The following is a 23,348-nucleotide window of genomic DNA, read 5'->3' as shown; positions in this document are numbered from 1 at the left end:
CTGTGAACAAGAGTCTCTTTAGAGAATGAACTCTCAAGAACTTCTGGCAAAATAAGCAAAATTTTGGTCAGAAGGTTTTGCAGTTGCTTTAAGGATTGCTGCAAAACTTCCACCCGCTCAGGTTTCAAAGCACTGAAAGCAGAGTTCAGGGCTGAGAGAGACGCCTGCAGGGCTTGCATAGTTGGCATAGGAGGATTTTAAACTAGACTAGACTAGACTAGACAAGACAAGACTGGACTGGATTTTTAAACTAGACAAGACAAGACTGGATTTTTAAACACCGGACTGGATTCTGCACACTGAATTCTAGACAGGACTGGATTCTAAACACCGGACTGGATTCTGCACACTGAGTTTTAGACAGGACTGGATTCTAGACAAGACACTGCACTGGGCCAAAAAATAAAAAGTTTTATTTCTTTTTTGTTGTATGGCTGGTGATAATGTTAGGTTCCTGGTGCTCAGAACAGGGGAGATGTTGCGTAGTGAGTCCTGAGCACCAGAACGTGACGCTGAAACAAGGTGTGGTGTGGAAATAGCCCCTAGCACCCTACCTCCGTTGTTTCACCCGTGTGGTCCGTTCCCGCCTGAGTGACTATGGTTTCTTGGGCCCACGGCAGCCGCGTATGAAGGGCGGATTAGGTCTGCCCAACTCCGATGCCCCCAGGTCTTAGATTGAGACAAGGCGTGAACCGAGACAGGATAATAACAAGGGGACCTCTAGCTAAAACAAACAGAAGGCTAGGGGCTACTAACAACTCTAAACCTAAATATATGTGCGGCACGCCGCCAAAGGAAAGGAATGACAAAGGAAATGCTGTCCACTCGCCGACACAATACCGTTGTGTACCGGCGGTGACAGCACAAGCAGAACCCTCTGCAAAAGACCAGAAACAAATTATAACCAAAGAATACTGCGGCCTGAGCTGACGGACGCGGCAAAGCCGCTACTCACGGAACCGGTACAAATACTGGCAGACGGACAGGAACCTCCAATGTAGCCGACACAGACTCTCAGAACTGGAGGACAGGCAGAATCCCAAACGACAGACCGGTGGACACCAAGAAGCCAGTTATTCGACCAGGCACAGACAAAGCCACAGGACTCCTGGACAGGAACGCTTCACGGCAGGACACAGGATCAGACACTGGAATCGACACAGGAACCGACACTCAAAGCAGCTAGACAGACACTGCTAGACAGGAGCTCAGGAACTGGCAGGGACTAGCTCAGAACTCAAGAACTCTGGAACCCAGGAAACCTGGAAATCTGGAAATATCACCAGCGTCTGTGAATTGCACTGAGCCAGCATATAACAGAGAATCTTAATTAATTATGTCGTGCAGCTGCCCTGCTGCACAACTGAGAGGTGCAATCAACAGACAGGTGAGGCTGAACACATGGGAACAAGCTGCAATCACAGACTCACCACTGGCAGCAAACAAGAATCTTCTTAAACCAGAGCAACGGGAAATCCTGGCCTGCAAGACTATTTATAAACATAAAATAGGAATGAACCACTACCTGTGGTTCATAACACTTATACACACAGCCTGAATGAAGGTCATTTAATACTATATTTTTAATAACTTTGTGTATTAAACAAAGTTTGTGTACATTGAGCCATCAGAAAACAAAGGTTTCACCATCTCACTCTCACTCAAAAATTCCGTATTTCGGAATATTTGGATATGGGATACTGTATTATTTTCTTTACATTTTGCTCACATTGCATTTCATAAAGGTATTTGTAAATATATCTAATAAATATTGAAAATATACTCTATATAATATAATCGTGTATTCTTCATTAATTTATATCTGTATTTATCATTATCCTTCAAGGTACCATGGGAAAAGGGATACTACTTTACAGTGTTCAGCTGAATGTCCTTTGTGATGGAAATTCTTCAATTGTCCCCCCCCCTCCCCCCCCCAAATAAAATAAATAAATAAAATAAAATAATTAAATCTCTAGCTACGCTACACACACTTGGCCAAATGTAATAGCCAGATGTGTTTTTATAGATTGAACCTTTAATACTCACTGCTAATTAGCAGAACCATCTGCACTTTACGTGCCGGAGGTTATTACATTTGGACCTTGGGGGTCATTCCGAGTTGATCGCTCGTTATTTTTTTCTCGCAACGGAGCGATTAGTCGCTAATGCGCATGCGCAATGTCCGCAGTGCGACTGCGCCAAGTAAATTTGCTATGCAGTTAGGTATTTTACTCACGGCATTATGAGGTTTTTTCTTCGTTCTGGTGATCGTAATGTGATTGACAGGAAGTGGGTGTTTCTGGGCGGAAACAGGACGTTTTATGGGTGTGTGCGAAAAAACGCTACCGTTTCTGGGAAAAACGCGGGAGTGGCTGGAGAAACGGAGGAGTGTCTGGGCGAACGCTGGGTGTGTTTGTGACGTCAAACCAGGAACGACAAGCACTGAACTGATCGCAGATGCCGAGTAAGTCTGGAGCTACTCAGAAACTGCTAAGAAGTGTCTATTCGCAATTCTGCTAATCTTTCGTTCGCAATTTTGCTAAGCTAAGATTCACTCCCAGTAGGCGGCGGCTTAGCGTGTGCAAATCTGCTAAAAGCAGCTTGCGAGCGAACAACTCGGAATGACCCCCCTTATCTTGATTCTCAGTGCTGTAAAGTTGATTGGTGTGCAGACTGTCAGATTCACTGTTATCTGTGTTTCAAGACAGACTAGAGATGGCATCGATGGTAAGTGTTTTTGCCATTGATGGTTCGGCACTGATGCTGCACCATCTATGGCAGCACCCAATGTAGAGAAAAACATTGGCAGCCACTTTCTGGCCACGGTCTGTGCGTGTGCATCACTCAACCATGGGTGGCTTAAATCATCTATGAGTTTCTACCTATGGCCATCACTAAAGGGACATACACACGTTGAGATTTGTGCTAGCGATTTGTTCTAATCCATTTAGGGTAGGCGATTTCCCTTGAACTTCCAGGTGTCTAGATCACCCATACATACGGTTATTTTGAGTGGTTCTATACACACGGAGTGATTTGAACTCACTTGCTAAGTGATCTAACTAGATTTTTTACTGCATGTACACAAGATCTGAGCCGGCGATAGCGACGCGCGGGACCGCGCATCGCCATCGCTATGGGGTGTACACAGAGTGATTTGTGCTTAATTTCTAAGCAATCTAGACAAAGCTTAGAAAAGAGGAAAAAATCGCCTTGTGTGTATGCCCCATTAGGGTGGGTACACACTAAAGCAAAATCAGCATGATTTGCCATTTCGCCTAGTGCATATGCAGGATTGCTGAAGTGGCGATATCGTACATGGCACTGTGCAGTATAATGAAGGACGGAACGCAATCTGGCATGGTGCAGGGCGAAAAGAAGTCTCCCCGACCATTGGGGGGTCATTCCGAGTTGATCGCATGCAGCAACTTTTTGCTGCCCGTGCGATCAACTAGACGCTGCATATGGGGGAGTGTATTTCTGCAAAGCAGGGCTGCGATCGCTTGTGCAGCCCTGCTATGCAAAAAAAGTTTTGTGTAAAAGAAGACCAGGGTCAGACTTACCCTGTGCGATCGATCCAGCGTTGCAGGTCCCGGAATTGACGTTAGACATCCGCCCTCCAAACGCCTGGACACGCCTGCGTTGGACTCACCACTCCCTGAAAACGGTGAGTTGCCGCCCGGTTCCCCCTTCCTTCTGTTAATCTTGCGGTCGCCGCTGCGACCGCTTTTTTCGTATGCAGCGTCGCTGCCGCTGGGCAACAATGCGCCTGCGCAATGCGGCCGCTGCGCATGCGCAGTTCCGACCCAATCGCACGGCTGCGACGAAGTGCAGCGTGCGATCGGCTCGGAATGACCCCCATTGGCCCATATTCCTGTTGTTCTGGTGTGTACCTACCCTCGGTCAGATTTAGATACTGAAGCAAAGTGCACCAAAATTTCCCAGCATAGTAGCAGGTATTGGGCCTAATTCAGATCTGTTCGCTCGCTAGAGTTTTTCACTGCGCAGCGATCAGGTAACTACTGCGCATGTGTATGCACCGCAATGCGCAGGTGCGCCGTACAGTTACAAAGCGGATCGTTGTTGTTGTGCACTGTTTCTAGCGAAGAAACCATTTGCACAGCCGTTCGCAAGGAGATTGACAGGAAGAGGGCGTTTGTGGGTGGCAACTGACCGTTATCTGGGAGCTGTTGGAAAAACACAGGCATGTCAAAGCGTTTGCAGGGCGGGTGTCTGATGTCAATTCCGGGCTCGAATAGGCTGAAGTGATCGCAGCGGCTGAGTAAGGTCAGAGCTACTCAGAAACTGCACAAGCTGTTTTTGTACAGGGCGGCTGCACACACGTTCGCACACTTGCAAAGCTAAAATACACTCCCCTATAGGTGGCATCTATCTGTTCGCAGCGCTGCAAAAAATAGCTAGCGAGCAAACAGATCTGAATTAGGCCCATTGAGGGGGACATGTACTAAGCAGTGATAAAAGTGGAGAAGGGAGCCAGTAGAGAAGTTGCCCATGGCAACCAATCAGCTGCTCTGTATACTTTTAAAGTATGCAAATTAGAAATGTAACATCAATGCTGATTGGTTGCCTTGGACAACGTCTCCACTGGCTCACTTCTCCACTTTTATCACTGCTTAGTACATGTCCCCCAAAGTCTCATCTGCATTGTTACCTCCCCCACACTTTATTGTCACATGTCCTGGCAACGCTCATCAACAGAGTGCAGGAAAGAAGTTATATGGGAGCATTAGGACCCAGGAGGATGCGGACTGACTGCTGAAAGGAGGAAGTAATATTTGCAGTTTACTAGTACTCCGACAAAATGAGCAAGGGAAGGTTGGTAGAAGATGCGGCTACGGCCTCCAGTTACCGAGACTTCCACCTGGATCACTTCCACCTGGAGCTGCAGGCGGACACGCAGGCGAGGAAGCTGCGCGGCTCGGAGCGGCTAGAGCTGCGGCTGCTGAGAGAGACCGGGGTATTGAGACTGGACTCTTACCCGAGCCTGCACGTTCTCCGGATCTCGTCAGATCTCTTCAGCGGGGAGCAGAAGGAGCTGCACTGGGAGGATAAACCTTTCACCAGCTATGGCAGCATCCTTGAAATCACACTGCCCGAAGCGCTCACACCCGAGACCAAGATGCGGGTCACTATAGAGTACGAGGTTGGGGACAGCCCAGGGGTGAGACACTGTAGTATATTGGATGTACTGTACTTCTTATCGCCTGTGTCCAGCAGCTGTCTATTACCTGTCTCTAGTCTTAACTGATCGAGTTACAGGTTTTAATCGATGTTTGCTAGCTATACACGTGAGCAATGTGTGAGTGTATTGTGTTATATCTGCTGTGAGATTCTGTATAGGTGATTCATTAATGCCATCTTGTAACTGTAAACCCCACAGATAAATGGTCCCGTATGAGCGCTGCTATTTTTCTTGTGTGTGCACTTTGTCTCCCTTATCTACACTCTTTTGCTGATTTGGTTGTTTCATTTCCCTATTTAGCTTCTTTAAGGTTAATGTTCTATCTCATACTTGTTTGTCTCAAAAGCTATTTTGCACACGGAGGATTACTGATATGTACAGGTCCCAAACAATATTTCTCTAACGTCCTTGAGGATGCTGGGACTCCGTAAGGACCATGGGGAATAGACGGGCTCCGCAGGAGATAGGGCACTTTAAGAAAGCTTTGAACTCTGGGTGTGCACTGGCTCCTCCCTCTATGCCCCTCCTCCAGACCTCAGTTTTACACTGTGCCCAGAGCAAGATGGGTGCACTGCAGAGCGCTCTCCTGAGTTCTCTGCCTAGAAAGCATTTTTGTTTGGATTTTTTTTCTACTTTTTTACAGGGAGCACTGCTGGCAACAGGCTCCCTGCATCGAGGGACTGAGGAGAGAGGAGCAGACCTTCTTGTCTAAGATAGGCTCTGCTTCCTCGGCTACTGGACACCATTAGCTCCAGAGGGGGTGAACACAGGTTCTTACTGGGCGGCCACCCCCAGAGCCGCGCCGCCGTTCTCCTCACAGAGCCAGAAGAACCGAAGTCAGAAGACGTCAGGCGGCAGAAGCCTTCAGCTTCACTGAGGTAATGCACAGCACTGCAGCTGTGCGTCATTGTTCCCATACACCTCACATACTCCGGTCACTGTAAGGGTGCAGGGCGCAGGGGGGGGGGCGCCCTAGGCAGCAATATAACACCTCTATTATGGCAAAAGACAATATACATGTACAGGTGGGCACTGTACATGTATATAAAAGAGCCCCCGCCATATTTTAGTAAGTTTGAGCGGGACAGAAGCCCGCCGCCGAGGGGGCGGGGCTTCTCCCTCAGCACTCACCAGCGCCACTTTCTCTCCACAGCACCGCTGGGAGGAAGCTCCCCGGACTCTCCCCTGCTTACACACGGTGAATGGGGTGTTTAAAAGAGAGGGGGGCACATAATTGGCGGATAACATATTATACAGCGCGGCTGGGGGAAAAACAGTTTGTGTTGGTCTCCAGGGTCATTGCGCTGGGGTGTGTGCTGGCATACTCTCTCTCTGTCTCTCCAAAGGGCCTTGAAGGGGATACTGTCTTCAGAAAAGAGGTTCCCTGTGTGTGTGTGAAATGTCGGTACGCGTGTGTCGACATGTTTGACGAGGAAGGCTCGCTTAATGTGGAGGGGGAGTGCTTGAATGTCATGTCGCCGTCGGCAGCACCGACACCGGAATGGGTGGATATGCTGAATGTCTTGAATGCAAATGTCAATCTATTGCATAAAAGGTTAGACAAGGCTGAAGCTAGGGATCAGTCAGGTAGCCAGTCCATGCCTGTCCCTGTGGCGCCAGGCCCTTCAGGGTCTCAGAAGCGCACCATATCCCAGATCGATGACACAGATACCGACACGGATACTGACTCTAGTGTCGACTATGAAGATGCAAAATTACAGCCGAGGGTGGTAAAAGGTATTCGATACATGATTATTGCCATTAAAGAGGTTTTGCATATTACTGAGGAACCCCCTGTCCCTGACACGAGGGTACACATGTATAAAGGGAAATAGCCTGAAGTCACCTTTCCGTCCTCATTTGAACTGAGTGAATTGTGCGAAAAGGCTTGGGAATCTCCGGATAGGAGACCACAAGTTCCCAAAAGGATTCTTATGGCGTATCCTTTTCCACAAACGGATAGGATACGATGGGAATCTTTGCCTAAAGTAGACAAGGCGCTGACACGCTTGTCCAAAAAGGTGGCACTGCCTTCTCAGGATACGGCTTCCCTCAAGGATCCTGCTGATCGCAGGCAGGAAATTACCATGAAGCACAACACTCATTCAGGTACTATTGTTAGACCGGCTATGGCGTCGGCCTGGGTTTGTAGTGCGGTTGTGGCATGGGCAGATTCCTTATCTACGGAGACTGACACCTTAGATAGGGATGCCATTCAAATGACCATAGAGCATATCAGAGATGCTGCCTTGTATATGAGAGATGCTCAGAGAGACATTTGTTTATTAAGCTCCAGAATAAATGCTATGTCTATTTCTGCTAGGCGGCTCTTGTGGACCCGACCGTGGACGTGAGACGCCGATTCAAAGCGGCATATGGAGTCCTTGCCTTACAAAGGGGAGGAGTTGTTTGGAGACGGCCTCTCGGACCTTGTCTCTACTGCTACGGCTGGTAAGTCGAATTTCTTACCTTATGTCCCCCCGCAGCATACAAAAAAGGCACCTCATTATCAAACGCAGTCCTTTCGTTCCAATAAAAACAAAAAGGTACGGGGATCGTCCTTTGTTGCCAGAGGGAAAGGCAGGGGAAAGAAGCTGCACACAGCTAGTTCCCATGAGCAGAAGTCCTCCCCTGCGTCTGCAAAGTCCACCGCATGACGCTGGGGCTTCCCGGGGGGAAAGGCAGATCTAGTGGGGGCTCGTCTTCGGTTTTTCAGCCACGTCTGGGTTCACTCGCAGGTGGATCCCTGGGCATTAGAGATTGTTTCTCAAGGATACAGGCTGGAATTCGAAGACTTGCCTCCTCGCTGGTTTTTCAAATCGGCTCTGCCGGCTTCCCCGTCAGAGAGGGAGCTAGTGTTGGCAGCAATCCAAAAATTGTATATTCAACAGGTGATTGTCACTGTTCCTCATCTCCAGCAAGGAGAGGGATATTACTCAACCCTGTTTGTGGTCCCGAAACCGGACGGTTCGGTCAGACCCATTTTAAACCTAAAATCCCTGAACCTGTACTTGAAGAGGTTCAAGTTCAAAATGGAATCACTCAGGGCGGTCATCGCCAGCCTGGAGGGGGGGGATTGGATGGTGTCCCTGGACATAAAGGATGCTTACCTTCATGTTCCGGTATTCCCCCCTCATCAGGCGTTCCTGAGATTTGCAGTGCAGGACTGTCACTACCAATTTCAGACGTTGCCGTTTGGGCTGTCCACGGCCCCGAGAATTTTCACCAAGGTAATGGCGGAAATGACGGTGCTCCTGCGCAGGCAGGGGGTCACAATTATCCCATACTTGGACGATCTCCTCATAAAGGCGAGATCTCGGGAGAAGTTGCTGGACAGCGTGTCTCTGTCCATAAAGACGTTGCAGTTACACGGCTGGATTCTCAATATACCGAAGTCCCAGCTAGTCCCTACAACGCGTCTTAACTTTTTTGGGCCTGATTCTAGACACAGACCAGAAAAAGTTTTTTCTTCCGGTCGAAAAGGTTCAGGAGCTCATAGCGCTGGTCAGGAACCTATTAAAACCAAAACAGGTTTCAGTGCATCATTGCACGCGGGTCCTGGGGAAGATGGTGGCTTCATACGAGGCCATCCCTTTCGGCAGGTTCCATGCGAGGACTTTTCAATGGGACCTCTTGGACAAGTGGTCCGGGTCCCATTTACAAATGCATCGAAGGATCACCCTGTCTCCCAGGACCAGGGTATCTCTCCTGTGGTGGCTGCACAGTGCTCACCTACTAGAGGGTCGCAGGTTCGGCATTCAGGACTGGGTCCTGGTGACCACGGACGCAAGCCTCCGAGGCTGGGGAGCAGTCACACTGGGAAGAAATTTCCAAGGTCTCTGGTCAAATCTAGAGACTTGTCTCCACATCAACGTCCTGGAGTTGAGAGCCATATACAGCGCCCTGCGTCAAGCGGAGGAATTGCTTCGGAAAAAAAACGGTTCTGATTCAGTCAGACAATGTCACGGCAGTGGCTCATATAAACCGCCAAGGCGGAACGAGGAGCAGAGTGGCCATGGCAGAAGCGACCAGGATTCTACGCTGGGCGGAAGGCCATGTAAGCGCGCTATCAGCAGTGTTCATCCCGGGGGTGGACAACTGGGAGGCGGACTTCCTCAGCAGGCACGACCTGCATCCGGGAGAGTGGGGACTTCATCAAGAAGTCTTCGCACAGATCACGGGTCGGTGGGGACTGCCTCAAATAGACATGATGGCATCCCGTCTCAACAAAAAGCTAAAGCGGTATTGCGCCAGGTCAAGGGACCCTCAGGCGGTAGCAGTAGACGCTCTGGTGACATCTTGGGTGTTCAGATCGGTCTATGTGTTTCCTCCTCTTCCTCTCATACCCAAAGTGTTGAGAATAATAAGAATAAGCAGGGTCAGAACCTTCCTCATTGTTCCAGATTGGCCACTGAGGACTTGGTATCCGGAGCTGCAAGAGTTGCTCACAGAAGATCCGTGGCCTCTTCCTCTAAGGCAGGACCTGCTGCGGCAGGGGCCCTGTCTGTTCCAAGACTTACCGCGGCTGCGTTTGACGGCATGGCGGTTGAACGCCGGATCCTAGCGGAAAAAGGGATTCCGGAGGTGGTCATTCCTACCCTGATCAAGGCTAGGAAAGACGTGACGTTAAAACATTATCACCGTATATGGCGAAAATATGTTTCTTGGTGTGAGGCCAGAGCTGCTCCTACGGAGGAGTTCCATTTGGGCCGTCTACTTCACTTCCTTCAAACAGGAGTGACTTTGGGCCTAAAATTAGGGTCCATAAAGGTCCAAATTTCGGCCTTATCCATTTTCTTTCAAAGAGAATTAGCCTCTCTTCCTGAAGTACAGACTTTTGTGAAGGGTGTGCTGCATATTCAGCCTCCCTTTGTGCCTCCGGTGGCGCCTTGGGATCTTAACGTGGTGTTACGTTTCCTCAAGTCACCTTGGTTTGAACCACTCAAAACTGTGGAGTTGAAATACCTCACGTGGAAAGTAGTCATGTTGTTGGCATTGGCTTCGGCAAGACGTGTTTCAGAATTGGCGGCTTTATCACATAAAAGCCCATACTTGGTTTTTCACGTGGATAGGGCAGAGTTGAGGACTCGTCCTCACTTTCTGCCAAAAGTGGTCTCATCTTTTCATGTGAACCAACCTATTGTCGTGCCTGTGGCTACACGGGACTTGGAGGATTCCGAGTCCCTGGATGTGGTCAGGGCTTTGAAGATTTATGTGACCAGAACGGCTAGAATCAGGAAGACTGAAGCTCTGTTTGTTCTGTATGCGGCCAACAAGGTTGGCGCTCCTGCTTCAAAGCAGACTATTGCTCGCTGGATCTGTAATACGATTCAGCAGGCGCATTCTACGGCAGGTTTGTCATTGCCTAAATCGGTTAAGGCCCATTCCACTAGGAAAGTGGGCTCTTCTTGGGCAGCTGCCCGAGGGGTCTCGGCATTGCAATTGTGCCGAGCTGCTACTTGGTCGGGTTCAAACACCTTTGCAAAGTTCTACAAGTTTGATACCCTGGCTGAGGAGGACCTCATGTTTGCTCAATCGGTGCTGCAGAGTCATCCGCACTCTCCCGCCCGTTTGGGAGCTTTGGTATAATCCCCATGGTCCTTACGGAGTCCCAGCATCCTCAAGGACGTTAGAGAAAATAAGATTTTACTTACCGGTTAATCTATTTCTCATAGTCCGTAGAGGATGCTGGGCGCCCGTCCCAAGTGCGGACTTCTTCTGCAAGACTTGTATATAGTTGTTGCTTACATAAGGGTTATGTTATAGTTTATCGGTTTAACCGAGGCTATGTAGTTGTTCATACTGTTGACTGGGTAGTGTATCACAAGTTATACGGTGTGGCTGGTATGGATCTCGCCCTTAGATTTACAAAAATCCTTCCTCGTACTGTCCATCTCCTCTGGGCACAGTTTCCCTAACTGAGGTCTGGAGGAGGGGCATAGAGGGAGGAGCCAGTGCACACCCAGAGTCCAAAGCTTTCTTAAAGTGCCCTATCTCCTGCGGAGCCCATCTATTCCCCATGGTCCTTACGGAGTCCCAGCATCCTCTACGTACAGACTACGAGAAATAGATTTACCGGTAAGTAAAATCTTATTTTCACACTGTAGTTTGTAATTAGAAAAAGTGACCAGTCTGGATTTAGAGGTCTATAGCATCTTGCAGATACAAGTAGTGAGCACAAAAATAATACCATATTAGTCACGTAATAGAGCTTTGGTCCCTGCTTTGTTCTGGAATATTTCTTTTGTATTGACTTTCCTTATTACTATTTGTGGTGTTGAGATGTTTTTAATTGGTGAATTCTGCAAGCTTTTTTAACATACTGTATCTGAAAAGGGCTATGCTTGTTAGAGGTCTCCCAGAGGCAGGTGTAGTATAATATTTTTTCAACATTCATCATGTCTACATGAGATTTTCAACAGGCAGCATGTCGACACTGATGAAATGTCGACAAAACATTGCTGGTGGTCTTGTGGTGACTTTCTTGGTTCAGGGGGTACAGCTGCTCCAGCAGTGTCTTTTGGGATGAGGTACTGATGACTTCCGGTGCATTGTGTGGCGTTGCCATAGGTGAGTATATCTTTAACCTTAACCCCAACCTTTCCCAAGTAATGGTGGGCAACAAGCGGCCCTCTAGCTGTTGTGGAACTACACATCCCAGCATGCCATGCAAGTTTTTTACCATGGCCAAATAGTAAAACTATGGCAGGGCATGCTGGGATGTGTAGTTCTTCAACAGCTGGAGGGCAGCTTGTTGCCCACCCCTCTCACCTTCTGCTGCCTCACCTTCCCATCCTGCAATTTAATGCTCCAGTATCTGCAGAGTGTCAGCGTTGTGAACATGTCCGCATTTAGCAGATGACGACGTGTTCAATGCTTCTTGGTGCTGATGAGTTGGAGAACTCATTTTACCCCTATCCCCTCATAAAAAAATAAAAAATTCTATGTAACAAAAAACTGAAGTGGAGGGACCAGGTTTTTTTTTTTTTTTTAAATAGTCCAGCGTAGGACACCTAGTAGCCAGCTGCACTCCAAGGGATTGAGGAGGCTTTATAATCGCTCTATTACGCAGGCAGACAATCCAGCATTGAATAGCTATCTAAGCTTACTTCCGCAGACACCACTCCATAGAGTGAACCTTGATGCTTTGTTGACCTGCCAGTAGTTCGCGGATATTGTTCTTGGTTCTTGTCTTGCTGGCATGTGGAGTGATTGGTGGTTCAGTGACCGGCACATCGCTCCAGAAAAACTATATTGTCCCTTTATGACAGGGCTATATAATAGATTTTCTGGGGGAGATTCAAATGTTTGAAAAGTCGGTTGGGTGTCTGTTTGTTCCTGTCCATTAGATAGGAAAAAACAGACTCCCAACTGATTTTTCAAACATTTGAATCTCCCCCATTGTGTGCTAAACAGACTATCCATTTCTTTTTCATCCACTAGGGGTCACTGGAGTACTCTTGGGATATGGACGGCTTCCGTAGGAACAGCACTGAATATTTAAATTTAGAACACTCCACCCCTCCATATCCCCGAGTACCTCAGTGTTTTTTCTGTGCTCGATAGCAACAGTTCGATTGTGGCTGGGTCCACAATTACTTTCATTTTTATTCTTATTTTTATATTTTTCTATTTTATACACATCCCTTTCCCCCTTCCAAAAGGCAGGGTCAGGGATAGTGCAAGCTGCTGATAGCAGCAGTGGCGTGTCGGTCCTCTCTAAAAGAGCTCCCTCACAGCCACACAGAGATCCTCCTGCTCAGGCTGGCCGGCGCTTGTACAGAAGCCCCGTCGGAGCCTCCTCACAAGCTGCAGGAGTGAAGGTATGTGAACGGGGGCGGTCAGCTCCCGCTGCCATCCCGAGGTGTGGGGACATTGTTACTGTGCCGGGGACTCTGCAGACTGCCTCCGGCCGCCGCCGCTACTCGCCCCACTCATACGGCTCCGGCCGCCGCTGCTCTGCCCGCTCACTGCGCCGGCCGCCGCTGCTGCTCTGGCCGCTGCTGCTCCGGCCCCCACCGCTGTATTTCCGCTGCTCACCCGGCTCCCGCGGCTCACAGCACAGCACGATCCGCTCTCTGTCTTTGCGCCCGATAACCCGCTGGCGGCCCCACACGCTGCGCTGCCCGCTGCTCTGCATCTGAAAGAGCATGCAGGCATTACCTCACGGAGGGGGGCAATAAACGGAGAAAGAAGGGGCAATACAGCGGCATAAGAAACTGCAGCAACAGCAGATGCTAGGCTGCAGGGGTATTTACACAGGATTTCATACAGGGTTATAATCAGTCAAAAGCTTGTAACCAGCACTGTGATTATAAGTTAAGCATGGCAGCCATTTTTAACCATGCTTCCTGTGTCTTCCTCTGTGATTCCAGAACGTCCCAGTACTACATCTCTACTCCACCGGAGGCGCAGGGGTGTTAGTGGGAATTTGGGATCACATTTCATAGTACTAGCCACGTGTACTGCACTTGGCCAGATATATATATATATATATATATATATATATATATATATATATATATATATATATATACACCTTACTACTATTTTACTGAGTCGTGCAAGTGTCTGGTTTTTGTGTATTGTATTGTCTGTCGCCATAATGAGTTAGGCACCAGCAAAAACTAAAAAGCATAATTGCAAAGTCTGTAGCAGTGTGTTACCTGATGGATCCACCACATGTACAGTATGTTTTGTGGATTCGGTTCAGAATACAATTTCTGCTCCAGTTTTACAGCCAATTTCCTCACCGAACCCTCCTTGGGAAATGTTAGTAAATGTACTGGATAGGTTACAATCAGAATTGACCGCCGCTCGACAGGAGCGGGAAACGGCAAGATCTGAGTCTAGGGTGAGACCGCCAGAACTATCGGAGGCGTCTCAGCCTTGCGTAAGGTCCAAATCCATTTTGGGTAAACGGGATAAATTTCATATGTCTTATGATTTTCCAGTTTCTGCTATGTTGCATTCTGACGATTCCATGCCAGATCTCACGGAACAAGATGAGGGTGAGGAGGGCGAAGTGGAGTCAGATGGTGAGGATTTTAACAGTTCCGGCATTGATGATCTCATCAGAGCGGTACGTCAGTCTCTGAAGTTTACTGAAACTGAGGAGCCTCTCACAAATGATCAGGTCGTATTTACTAAACGACAAAAAACTCCAATAAGTTTTCCTGTCTCGGAATCTCTTAATCAGATGTTAGTAGAAACACGACAGAATCCAGATAAACGGTTTTCTATACCTCGCAGATTTAAGTCTAGTTACCCGTTTCCAGACTCGGTAACATGTACATGGGAGAATCCACCAATAGTTGATTCGTCAGTGTCGAAGCTTACCAAGAAATTAACCATACCAGTGCCAGCAGCTACTACGCTTAAAGACCCTTCAGATCGCAAGATAGAAACTATGCTAAAGTCCATGTATGTAGCAGCAGGTGTGATGCTGAGACCTGGATTGGTTGGCATCTGGGTCACTAAGGCGCTCATAATATGGATTACAGAACTCAAATCTGCTTTACATGACGAAAACCTGATACTTCTTGCAAATCAAATGAGTGAGGCTGTAGAGTATCTCTGTACAGCGTCTACTGACGTCTGTCAACTCACTTCTCGTATTTCATCGTCGCTAGTTACGGCACGAAGAGCACTCTGGCTGCGTGCTTATCATGCGGAGGCAGAGGTCAAACGAGGTATAGAGGCGTTGCCTTACGATGGCAAGAAGTTGTTTGGTCCTGAATTGGACGCATGGATTGCTGAGGCTACGGGAGGTAAGTCTGTTTTCTTACCATTGCCTCCACCGGTATCAAGAAGGAGGTACGCTGGACCTTCGTTCAAATCCTTTAGACCTCAGTCCTTTCGAGGACGTGGCAGAGGAACAGCCACGCCTGCTAGACGTGGACGTGGTTTCCAACAAACCAACAAAAGTCGCCAGGACGCTAAGGTTACCAACAAACCAGTGGCATGACGGGCTACCAGCCCATCTCGGTTCTCCGATTGTGGGAGCACGCCTTCAGACGTTCCATTTGGCGTGGTTCCACACATCCGCGGATGGGTGGATCCGCAATTTAGTGTTAAAAGGTTACAAAATAGAGTTCGACTGTCTTCCGCCTCTGCGGTTTTTCAAGACAGGATTGCCTCTGTCGGACGACAAGAGGGCGGTTATGCAAATTGCCATTCAGTCCCTACTGGATTCAGCAGTTTTGATTCCGGTCCCTGTACATCAGCAGGGTCAGGGTTATTATTCCAGTCTGTTTGTGGTACCGAAGCCGGATGGCTCAGTCAGACCAATATTGAACTTAAAGGGTCTCAATCAGTACGTAACTTACTACAGATTCAAGATGGAGTCTCTGCGTTCGGTGATTGCGGGTTTAGAGCCAAAGGAATTTATGATTGCGCTAGATCTCAAGGATGCGTACTTACACATTCCAATTTGGCAGCCTCATCAGAAATTCTTACGGTTTGCAATACGCCAGAACCATTACCAGTTTCAGGCTCTACCGTTTGGCCTGTCGTCAGCGCCTCGGGTATTCACCAAAGTGATGTCTGTGATGATAGCTCATCTCAGATCCCTGGGAGTGACAATAGTTCCGTATTTAGACGATCTGCTCATCAAAGCTCCGTCTCAACAGATGCTTCTCCAACATGCGCTGCTAACGTACGATGTACTGGTTCACCACGGTTGGATTGTCAATTTCAAGAAATCACATCTAATTCCGTCTCAACGCCTTCAATTCCTAGGTATGATTCTCGATACGGTCAATCAAAGAATTTACCTACCACAACAGAAAGTACAAGTTCTACGCCATCTAGTACAGTTAGTGCTCAAGCCACGCACAGTGTCTGTACACTTGTGCATTCGCCTCTTAGGCACAATGGTGGCAGCTTTCGAAGCGCTTCAGTTCGGAAGATTTCACTCGCGTCCATTTCAACTGAATGTGCTCGCCCAGTGGTCGGGCTCGCATCTGCAGATTCACCACAGGGTGAGGTTGTCGCCAAGGGCAAGAGTGTCTCTGCTCTGGTGGCTCAAGGAACACAATTTAACCGCAGGAAGACGGTTCGGAGGCTGGAATTGGATAATTCTAACTACGGACGCCAGTCTCAGAGGTTGGGGAGCGGTAATTCAAAATTGTCAGCTCCAGGGTCTCTGGGCGGATCACGAAAGATTGCTGTCTATAAATGTCCTGGAACTCCGCGCAGTTTACAATGCGCTACGACAAGCGGTGCACTTGCTTCGCTCTCAGCCTGTCCAAGTGCAGTCAGACAATGCGACGGCGGTCGCATACATCAACAAACAAGGAGGAACGAGAAGCCGCATGGCAATGCGGGAAGTAGCTCGAATCCTCAATTGGGCGGAATACCACCAGGTGATATTGTCGGCCGTGTTCATTCCGGGAGTGGACAACTGGGAAGCGGATTATCTCAGTCGTCGGGATTTTCATCAAGGCGAATGGGCATTAAATCCAGAAGTGTTTCACATGTTGGTTCAGCGATGGGGTTATCCTCAGGTGGACCTGATGGCGTCTCGACACAATCACCAAACGTTCCAGTATGTGTCCAGAACAAGAGATCCAAAGGCAGTGGCGGTGGATGCTCTCACTGTCGCGTGGCCGTACAGTCTTGTGTATCTGTTTCCACCGTTTCCGTTGCTCCCTCTGGTGCTAAAACGGATCAAAAGAGAGTCTGTCACAGTCATACTAGTGGCGCCTCATTGGCCTCGGAGAGCTTGGTTCTCGGATCTCCAAGGACTACTCGCAGACGATCCTTGGCCGCTCCCACTACGTCCAGACCTGTTACAACAGGGTCCGTTCCTTTACCCCGATTTAGCGTGGCTGCGTTTGACGGGGTGGCTGTTGAGACCGCCCTCTTAAGAAGAGAGGGCATTCCAGAATCGGTTATACCAACCATGTTACGAGCTAGGAAGCCGGTTACGGCAGCTCATTATTACAGAATATGGCGTGCCTATATAGGTTGGTGTGAAGCTCTGAAGTTTCCGACATCATCTTTCAAGTTAACCCGCCTTTTGTTGTTTCTACAAACAGGGTTGGATGGAGGACTGCGTTTATCTACACTAAAGGTGCAGGTATCTGCTTTGTCAATTTACTTTCAAAGACGATTGGCTCTATTGCCGTCTATACGCACTTTTCTCCAAGGTGTCCTCAGAGTACAGCCTCCATTCATTCCGCCTACAGCGCCATGGGACTTGAATCTGGTTTTAGATTTCTTACAGTCTTCATATTTTGAACCCTTACAGCAAGTGGATATAAAGTTTCTCACTTGGAAAACAATTTTTTTCTTCTAGCCTTAGCTTCGGCAAGGCGTGTTTCGGATTTGGGTGCCTTGTCTTGCAAGTCACCGTATTTGGTGTTTCATGATGACAGAGCGGAACTTCGGACGAATCCCGCTTTCTTACCAAAGGTAGTGTCCTCTTTTCACATCAATCAACCAATAGTAGTTCCTGTGTTGACAGCACATTCTGGAACTCTGGATATGGTACGCGCATTACGCGTTTATGTATCCCGAACGTCTTCAGTTCGTAAGACGGATACGTTGTTTGTTCTCTATGATGCTGCCAAGATGGGTTGGCCAGTGTCTAAACAAACCTTATCCAGATGGATAAAACTGACCGACCATACGTCAGGCTTACCTTCATGCTAGGTTACAGCCGCCTACATCAGTAACCGCTCATTCCACACGTTCTGTGGGAACTTCATGGGCAGCTGGTCGGGGAGCTTCTACGACGCAGCTTTGCCGTGCGGCTACATGGTCTTCAGTGCACACGTTTGTGCGCTTTTACAAGTTTGATACGTTTGCGGCATCAGCATCTAGCTTTGGCCGCCTAGTGTTACAGGTGCCAAACAGCTCTCCCGCCCACGGGGGAAGCTTTGGTACGTCCCAAGAGTACTCCAGTGACCCCTAGTGGATGAAAAAGAAAATAGGATTTTGGTACTTACCAGGTAAATCCTTTTCTTTGAATCCATAGGGGGCACTGGACGCCCACCCAGAGCAGTTTTACCTAGTTGTGGTGAGTTCTGAGGATCTTATGGTAACACACTCTCACCGACTGGTTCAAATTATCAAGTGCTGGTTAGGGTGTCAACTGTTTAGTTGTCAGTAACGTTATTTGTCAACTTCGTTATTGTCCGTTATGTTATATGTAATACTCCATTGTCAACCTCTCTATAGTTCCTGTTCGGCTCAGTAAAAAACACTGAGGTACTCGGGGATATGGAGGGGTGGAGTGTTCTAAATTTAAATATTCAGTGCTGTTCCTACGGAAGCCGTCCATATCCCAAGAGTACTCCAGTGCCCCCTATGGATTCAAAGAAAAGGATTTACCTGGTGAGTACCAAAATCCTATTTTTTCATAAAAAGTAAATCTTTCCAGTTATCTCTTGCTAACTGACTCGCGTAGTTACTTGATAGTCTCCGCTAGCACGTAACATTGCTGCAGGAAGACCAGCTAGGCTGAATGGCTAAAAGAGCTAAACATTAATCCAGAAGTTCTGAAACGTGGTTCTCAAGGCACCCCAACAGTCCAGGTTTTAAGTTTTATCCATGCTTGACCACAGGTGACTTCATTAGCACCTAATTTAACCATCTGCGCTGAGCCATGGATATACCTAAAACCTGAACCATTGGAGTGCCTTGAGGACCATGTTTGAGAACCTCTACATTAACCCGATATACCAACATTTAGTGGTATCACTAGTCTGTGACAACTCACCAGGAGGAGTTGCAGGGGACTGTATACAAGATGCAGTCTACAGCCATGCAGCACAAGTTATTCTCAGTAACCAGTCACCTGTGATTATGCTAACTTAATTTTAATATCAAATTTATTCTGTATCTAAATTGTAACACAAGACCTAATTTTTTTTTTTTTCTTGTCCATAAATTGAGTGGTGATGGTTGTTGATGTGTTTACGTTTCTACCCAGGTTTGTTGGTTAGAACCAGAACAGACGGCGGGAAAGAAGAAACCGTACATGTATACGCAAGGCCAAGCTGTTCTAAACCGCTGTTTCTTCCCTTGTTTTGATACACCTGCTGTTAAAAGCACCTATTCAGCCAGTATCCAGGTAGGTTAATATCAGTAGGTCTTTTTGTATATTTGGGAAAATAACCCTGATTGAATAACGAAATCCTTATCTTTTGTCTGTGGAATAATGGGTTTCTCTCGGTTTTATTTTTTAGAACCGTTTGAGTTTTAAGAAAATACCAGTACTTTCTTAATCATACTGACACCCTGAAAGTATATATATCTATCTATCTATCTATCTATCTATCTATCTATCTATCTATCTATCTATCTATCTATCTATCTATCTATCTATCTATCTATATCGTGGCTACATCTTGCTGGTACACGCACTCCCGAGCTGCGTCTTTTGCCGGCCCATTCACTTTCAATGGGGCGCATGTGTAATAGCAGTCAACATTTTGGGGTAACGCACTCCTTTTTCAGGACACAGCACTCAAGTGACTACATACAATAACACTTAACCCCAAGCTATCCCCCATGCACCTCCGGGGCCCACCTCTGGCGGAAGTAGCATCATGCGGTCCACCCGTGTAGCCATGGCAACGCTGCAAAACAATAACATACATATACAGCATAAAGTGACAGTTCTTGCACAATGAATTATGTACAGAACCACGCATATACGTTTGGCTAAAAACAACCAAAATGAAACAGTGGACATGTTATTACAATTTAAAAAGAAAAACAACTGCACCAGTCCGCCCAGGATACGCAGCACAGGCTTCATGGTGTAAAATACCTACACAATGCAAATGTGTAAAACCATATGATGAATTGTTATGTAACTAAACAATACATAACAAACTAATAATTTCAAGCTGTCTTTCTCTACATACACCCTTTGCCATAAAATTGGTATGTGGACCATACATTGGTGCAGTGCGATATTAGTGCCTTCCAAACAAAGGTAATCGTGCTGGTGACTTTTACATTATGGGGGTGATTCCGAGTTGTTAGCTCGCAAGCTGCTTTTAGCAGCATTGCACACGCTAAGCCGCCGCCTACTGGGAGTGAATCTTAGCTTATCAAAATTGCGAACGAAAGATTCGCAATATTGCGAAAAGACTTCTCTGTGCAGTTTCTGAGTAGCTCGAGACTTACTCTTCCAGTGCGATCAGTTCAGTGCTTGTCGTTCCTGGTTTGACATCACAAACACACCCAGCGTTCGCCCAGACACTCCTCCGTTTCTCCAGCCACTCCCGCGTTTTTCCCAGAAACGATAGCGTTTTTTCACACACTCCCATAAAACGGCCAGTTTCCGCCCAGAAACACCCACTTCCTGTCAATCACACTCCGATCTCCAGAACGAAGAAAAAACCTCGTAATGCCGTGAGTAAAATACCAATCTTCATAGCAAATTTACTTGTCGCAGTGCGAACATTGCGCATGCGCAATAAGTGGAAAATCGCTGCGATGCGAAGAAAATTACCGAGCGAACAACTCTGAATGACCACCTATGTGTCAGAGCTAGATCATACGTAAAAACTTTTCTCATACGTCCTAGAGGATGCTGGGGTCATTTCAAGAACCATGGGGTATAGACGGGATCCACAGGAGACATGGGCACTTTAATACTTTCAAAGGGGTGTGAACTGGCTCCTCCCTCTATGCCCCTCCTCCAGACTCCAGTTTAGAATCTGTGCCCAGGCAGACTGGATACACACTGAGGAGCTCTACTGAGTTTCTCTGAAAAGACTTTATGTTAGGTTTTTTATGTTCAGGGAGAACTGCTGGCAACAGACTCCCTGCTTCGTGGAGAAGTCAGACCTACTTCTGAGAGTTTAAAGGCTCTGCTTCTTTGGCTACAGGACACCATTAGCTCCTGAGGGTCTGATCACTGGGTACGCCTAGATGCTCGTTCCCAGAGCCCGCCGTCACCCCCCTTGCCGAGCCAGAAGTCAGAAGACTTCAGTGACAGCTTTGAAGTACCGCACAGCGGCCGCGCTGGGCGCTATGCTCCCACACTCAGTGGCACTACAGGGTGCAGGACGTGGGGGGGGCGCCCTGGGCAGCATTTTACCTCAAATAACTACCTGGCAAGAGCGGACTAAGTGCCAGGGCACTGTCCGGACCCCCGCCAGTATAACAAACTTAAAAAAAAAAAGAGCGGGTCTGAAGCGCGCCATTACGGGGGCCATTTTCTCTACACAAGGCTGCAGAGATGCTGGTCCTTCCTCACACTGCTGTACAAGTAACAGGGTGCAAAACGGGGGGGGCACTGATTTTGGTGCATTATGTGTGTAATTTATAAAAGCGCTGCAGGTCTGGGACATCGTCTGTAGTGTTTTCAGACCGGGTTTAGGCGCTGGGGTGTAAGCTGGCATTTTCTCCCTCTGTCTCTCTCTGACAGGCTTTACTGTGGGTCTGTCCCCTATAGGCCCAGTGTATCTGCGTGTGTTGGGTGCACGTGTGTCGGCGTGTCTGAGGCGGAGTGCTCTTCTCGGGAGGAGACTATGTTAGGGACACAAACGGCTGTGGGAGTGGCCCTGTCGGCACTGCCGACGCCTGATTGGGTGAATGTTTTGAGTGCTTTGAATGCAAATGTGGCTCTGATAAATAAAAGATTGGATAAATCTGAGTCTCAGAACCAGACTTGGAAGAAATCCGTAGAGGATGTGTTGTTTCAAGTCCAGACCCCCTCGGGGTCACAAAAACGTTCATTTGCCCAGCTGGCAGACACGGATACCGACACGGACACTGACTCAAGTGTTGACTATAGTGATGCCAGATTAGATCCAAAACTGGCAAAGAACATTCAGTACATGATTATGGCTATAAAAGATGTATTACATATCACTGAGGACCCTACTGTTTCCTCCCTCTCATGAACTGAACGCGCTTTGTGAAAAGGTTTGGGAAAGTCCTGACAAAAAGTTTCAGATTCCCAAAAGGATTGTAGTGGCGTATCCGTTTCCCTCTGGGGATAGGGAAAAATGGGAGTCACCCCCCATTGTGGACAAAGCTCTGTCACGGCTGTCCAAAAAGGTGGCTCTCCCGTCCCCTGACACGGCAGCCCTTAAGGATCCTGCGGATCGTAGACCGGAAAATACACTGCTCAAAAAAATAAAGGGAACACCTAAACAACACAATGTAACTCCAAGTCAATCACACTTCTGTGAAATCAAACTGTCCACTTAGGAAGCAACACTGATTGACAATCAATTTCACATGCTGTTGTGCAAATGGAATAGACAACAGGTGGAAATTATGGGCAATTAGTAAGACACCCCCAATAAAGGAGTTGTTATGCAGGTGGTGACCACAGACCACTTCTCAGCTCCTATACTTTCTGGCTGATGTTTTGGTCACTTTTGAAAGCTGGCGGTGCTTTCACTCTAGTGGTAGCATGAGACGGAGTCTACAACCCACACAAGTGGCTCAGGTAGTGCAGCTCATCCAGGATGGCACATCAATGCGAGCTGTGACAAGGTTTGCTGTGTCTGTCAGCGTAGTGTCCAGAGCATGGAGGCGCTACCAGGAGACAGGCCAGTACATCAGGAGACGTTGAGGAGGCCGTAGGAGGGCAACAACCCAGCAGCAGGACCGCTACCTCCGCCTTTGTGCAAGGAGGAACAGAAGGAGCACTGCCAGAGCCCTGCAAAATGACCTCCAGCAAGCCACAAATGTGCATGTGTCTACTCAAACGATCAGAAACAGACTCCATGAGGGTGGTATGAGGGCCGATGTCCACAGGTGGGGGTTGTGCTTACAGCCCAACACCGTGCAGGACGTTTGGCATTTGCCAGAGAACACCAAGATTGGCAAATTCGCCACTGGCGCCCTGTGCTCTTCACAGATGAAAGCAGGTTCTCACTGAGCACAAGTGACAGACGTGACAGAGTCTGGAGACGCCAAGGAGAACGTTCTGCTGCCTGCAACATCCTCCAGCATGACCGGTTTGGCAGTGGGTCAGTAATGGTGTGGGGTGGCATTTCTTTGGGGGGCCGCACAGCCCTCCATGTGCTCGCCAGAGGTAGCCTGACTGCCATTAGGTACCGAGATGAGATCCTCAGACCCCTTGTGAGACCATATGCTGGTGCGGTTGGCCCTGGGTTCCTCCTAATGCAAGACAATGCTAGACCTCATGTGGCTGGAGTGT

The 23,348-nt window shown here is 48.1% G+C and overlaps 1 protein-coding gene across 1 annotated transcript in view; it reads left to right on the top strand.

The window, feature by feature from the left end:
* Positions 1-4,657: 4,657 nt before the first annotated feature.
* RNPEP (arginyl aminopeptidase) overlaps positions 4,658-23,348 on the top strand; it is a 148,546-nt gene continuing 129,855 nt past the window's right edge. The window contains exons 1-2 of the mRNA XM_063954935.1: positions 4,658-5,185; positions 19,146-19,286. Coding sequence (XP_063811005.1) covers positions 4,826-5,185; positions 19,146-19,286 — 501 coding nt within the window. The 5' untranslated portion in view covers positions 4,658-4,825. The remainder of the gene's footprint in view (positions 5,186-19,145; positions 19,287-23,348) is intronic.

The sequence above is a fragment of the Pseudophryne corroboree genome, chromosome 2, assembly GCF_028390025.1.
Source record: "Pseudophryne corroboree isolate aPseCor3 chromosome 2, aPseCor3.hap2, whole genome shotgun sequence".
In the NCBI taxonomy this organism is placed as follows: Eukaryota; Metazoa; Chordata; class Amphibia; order Anura; family Myobatrachidae; genus Pseudophryne; species Pseudophryne corroboree.
The sequence above is the reverse complement of the archived record's forward strand: the minus strand, read 5'-3'. Positions and strand labels throughout refer to the sequence as shown.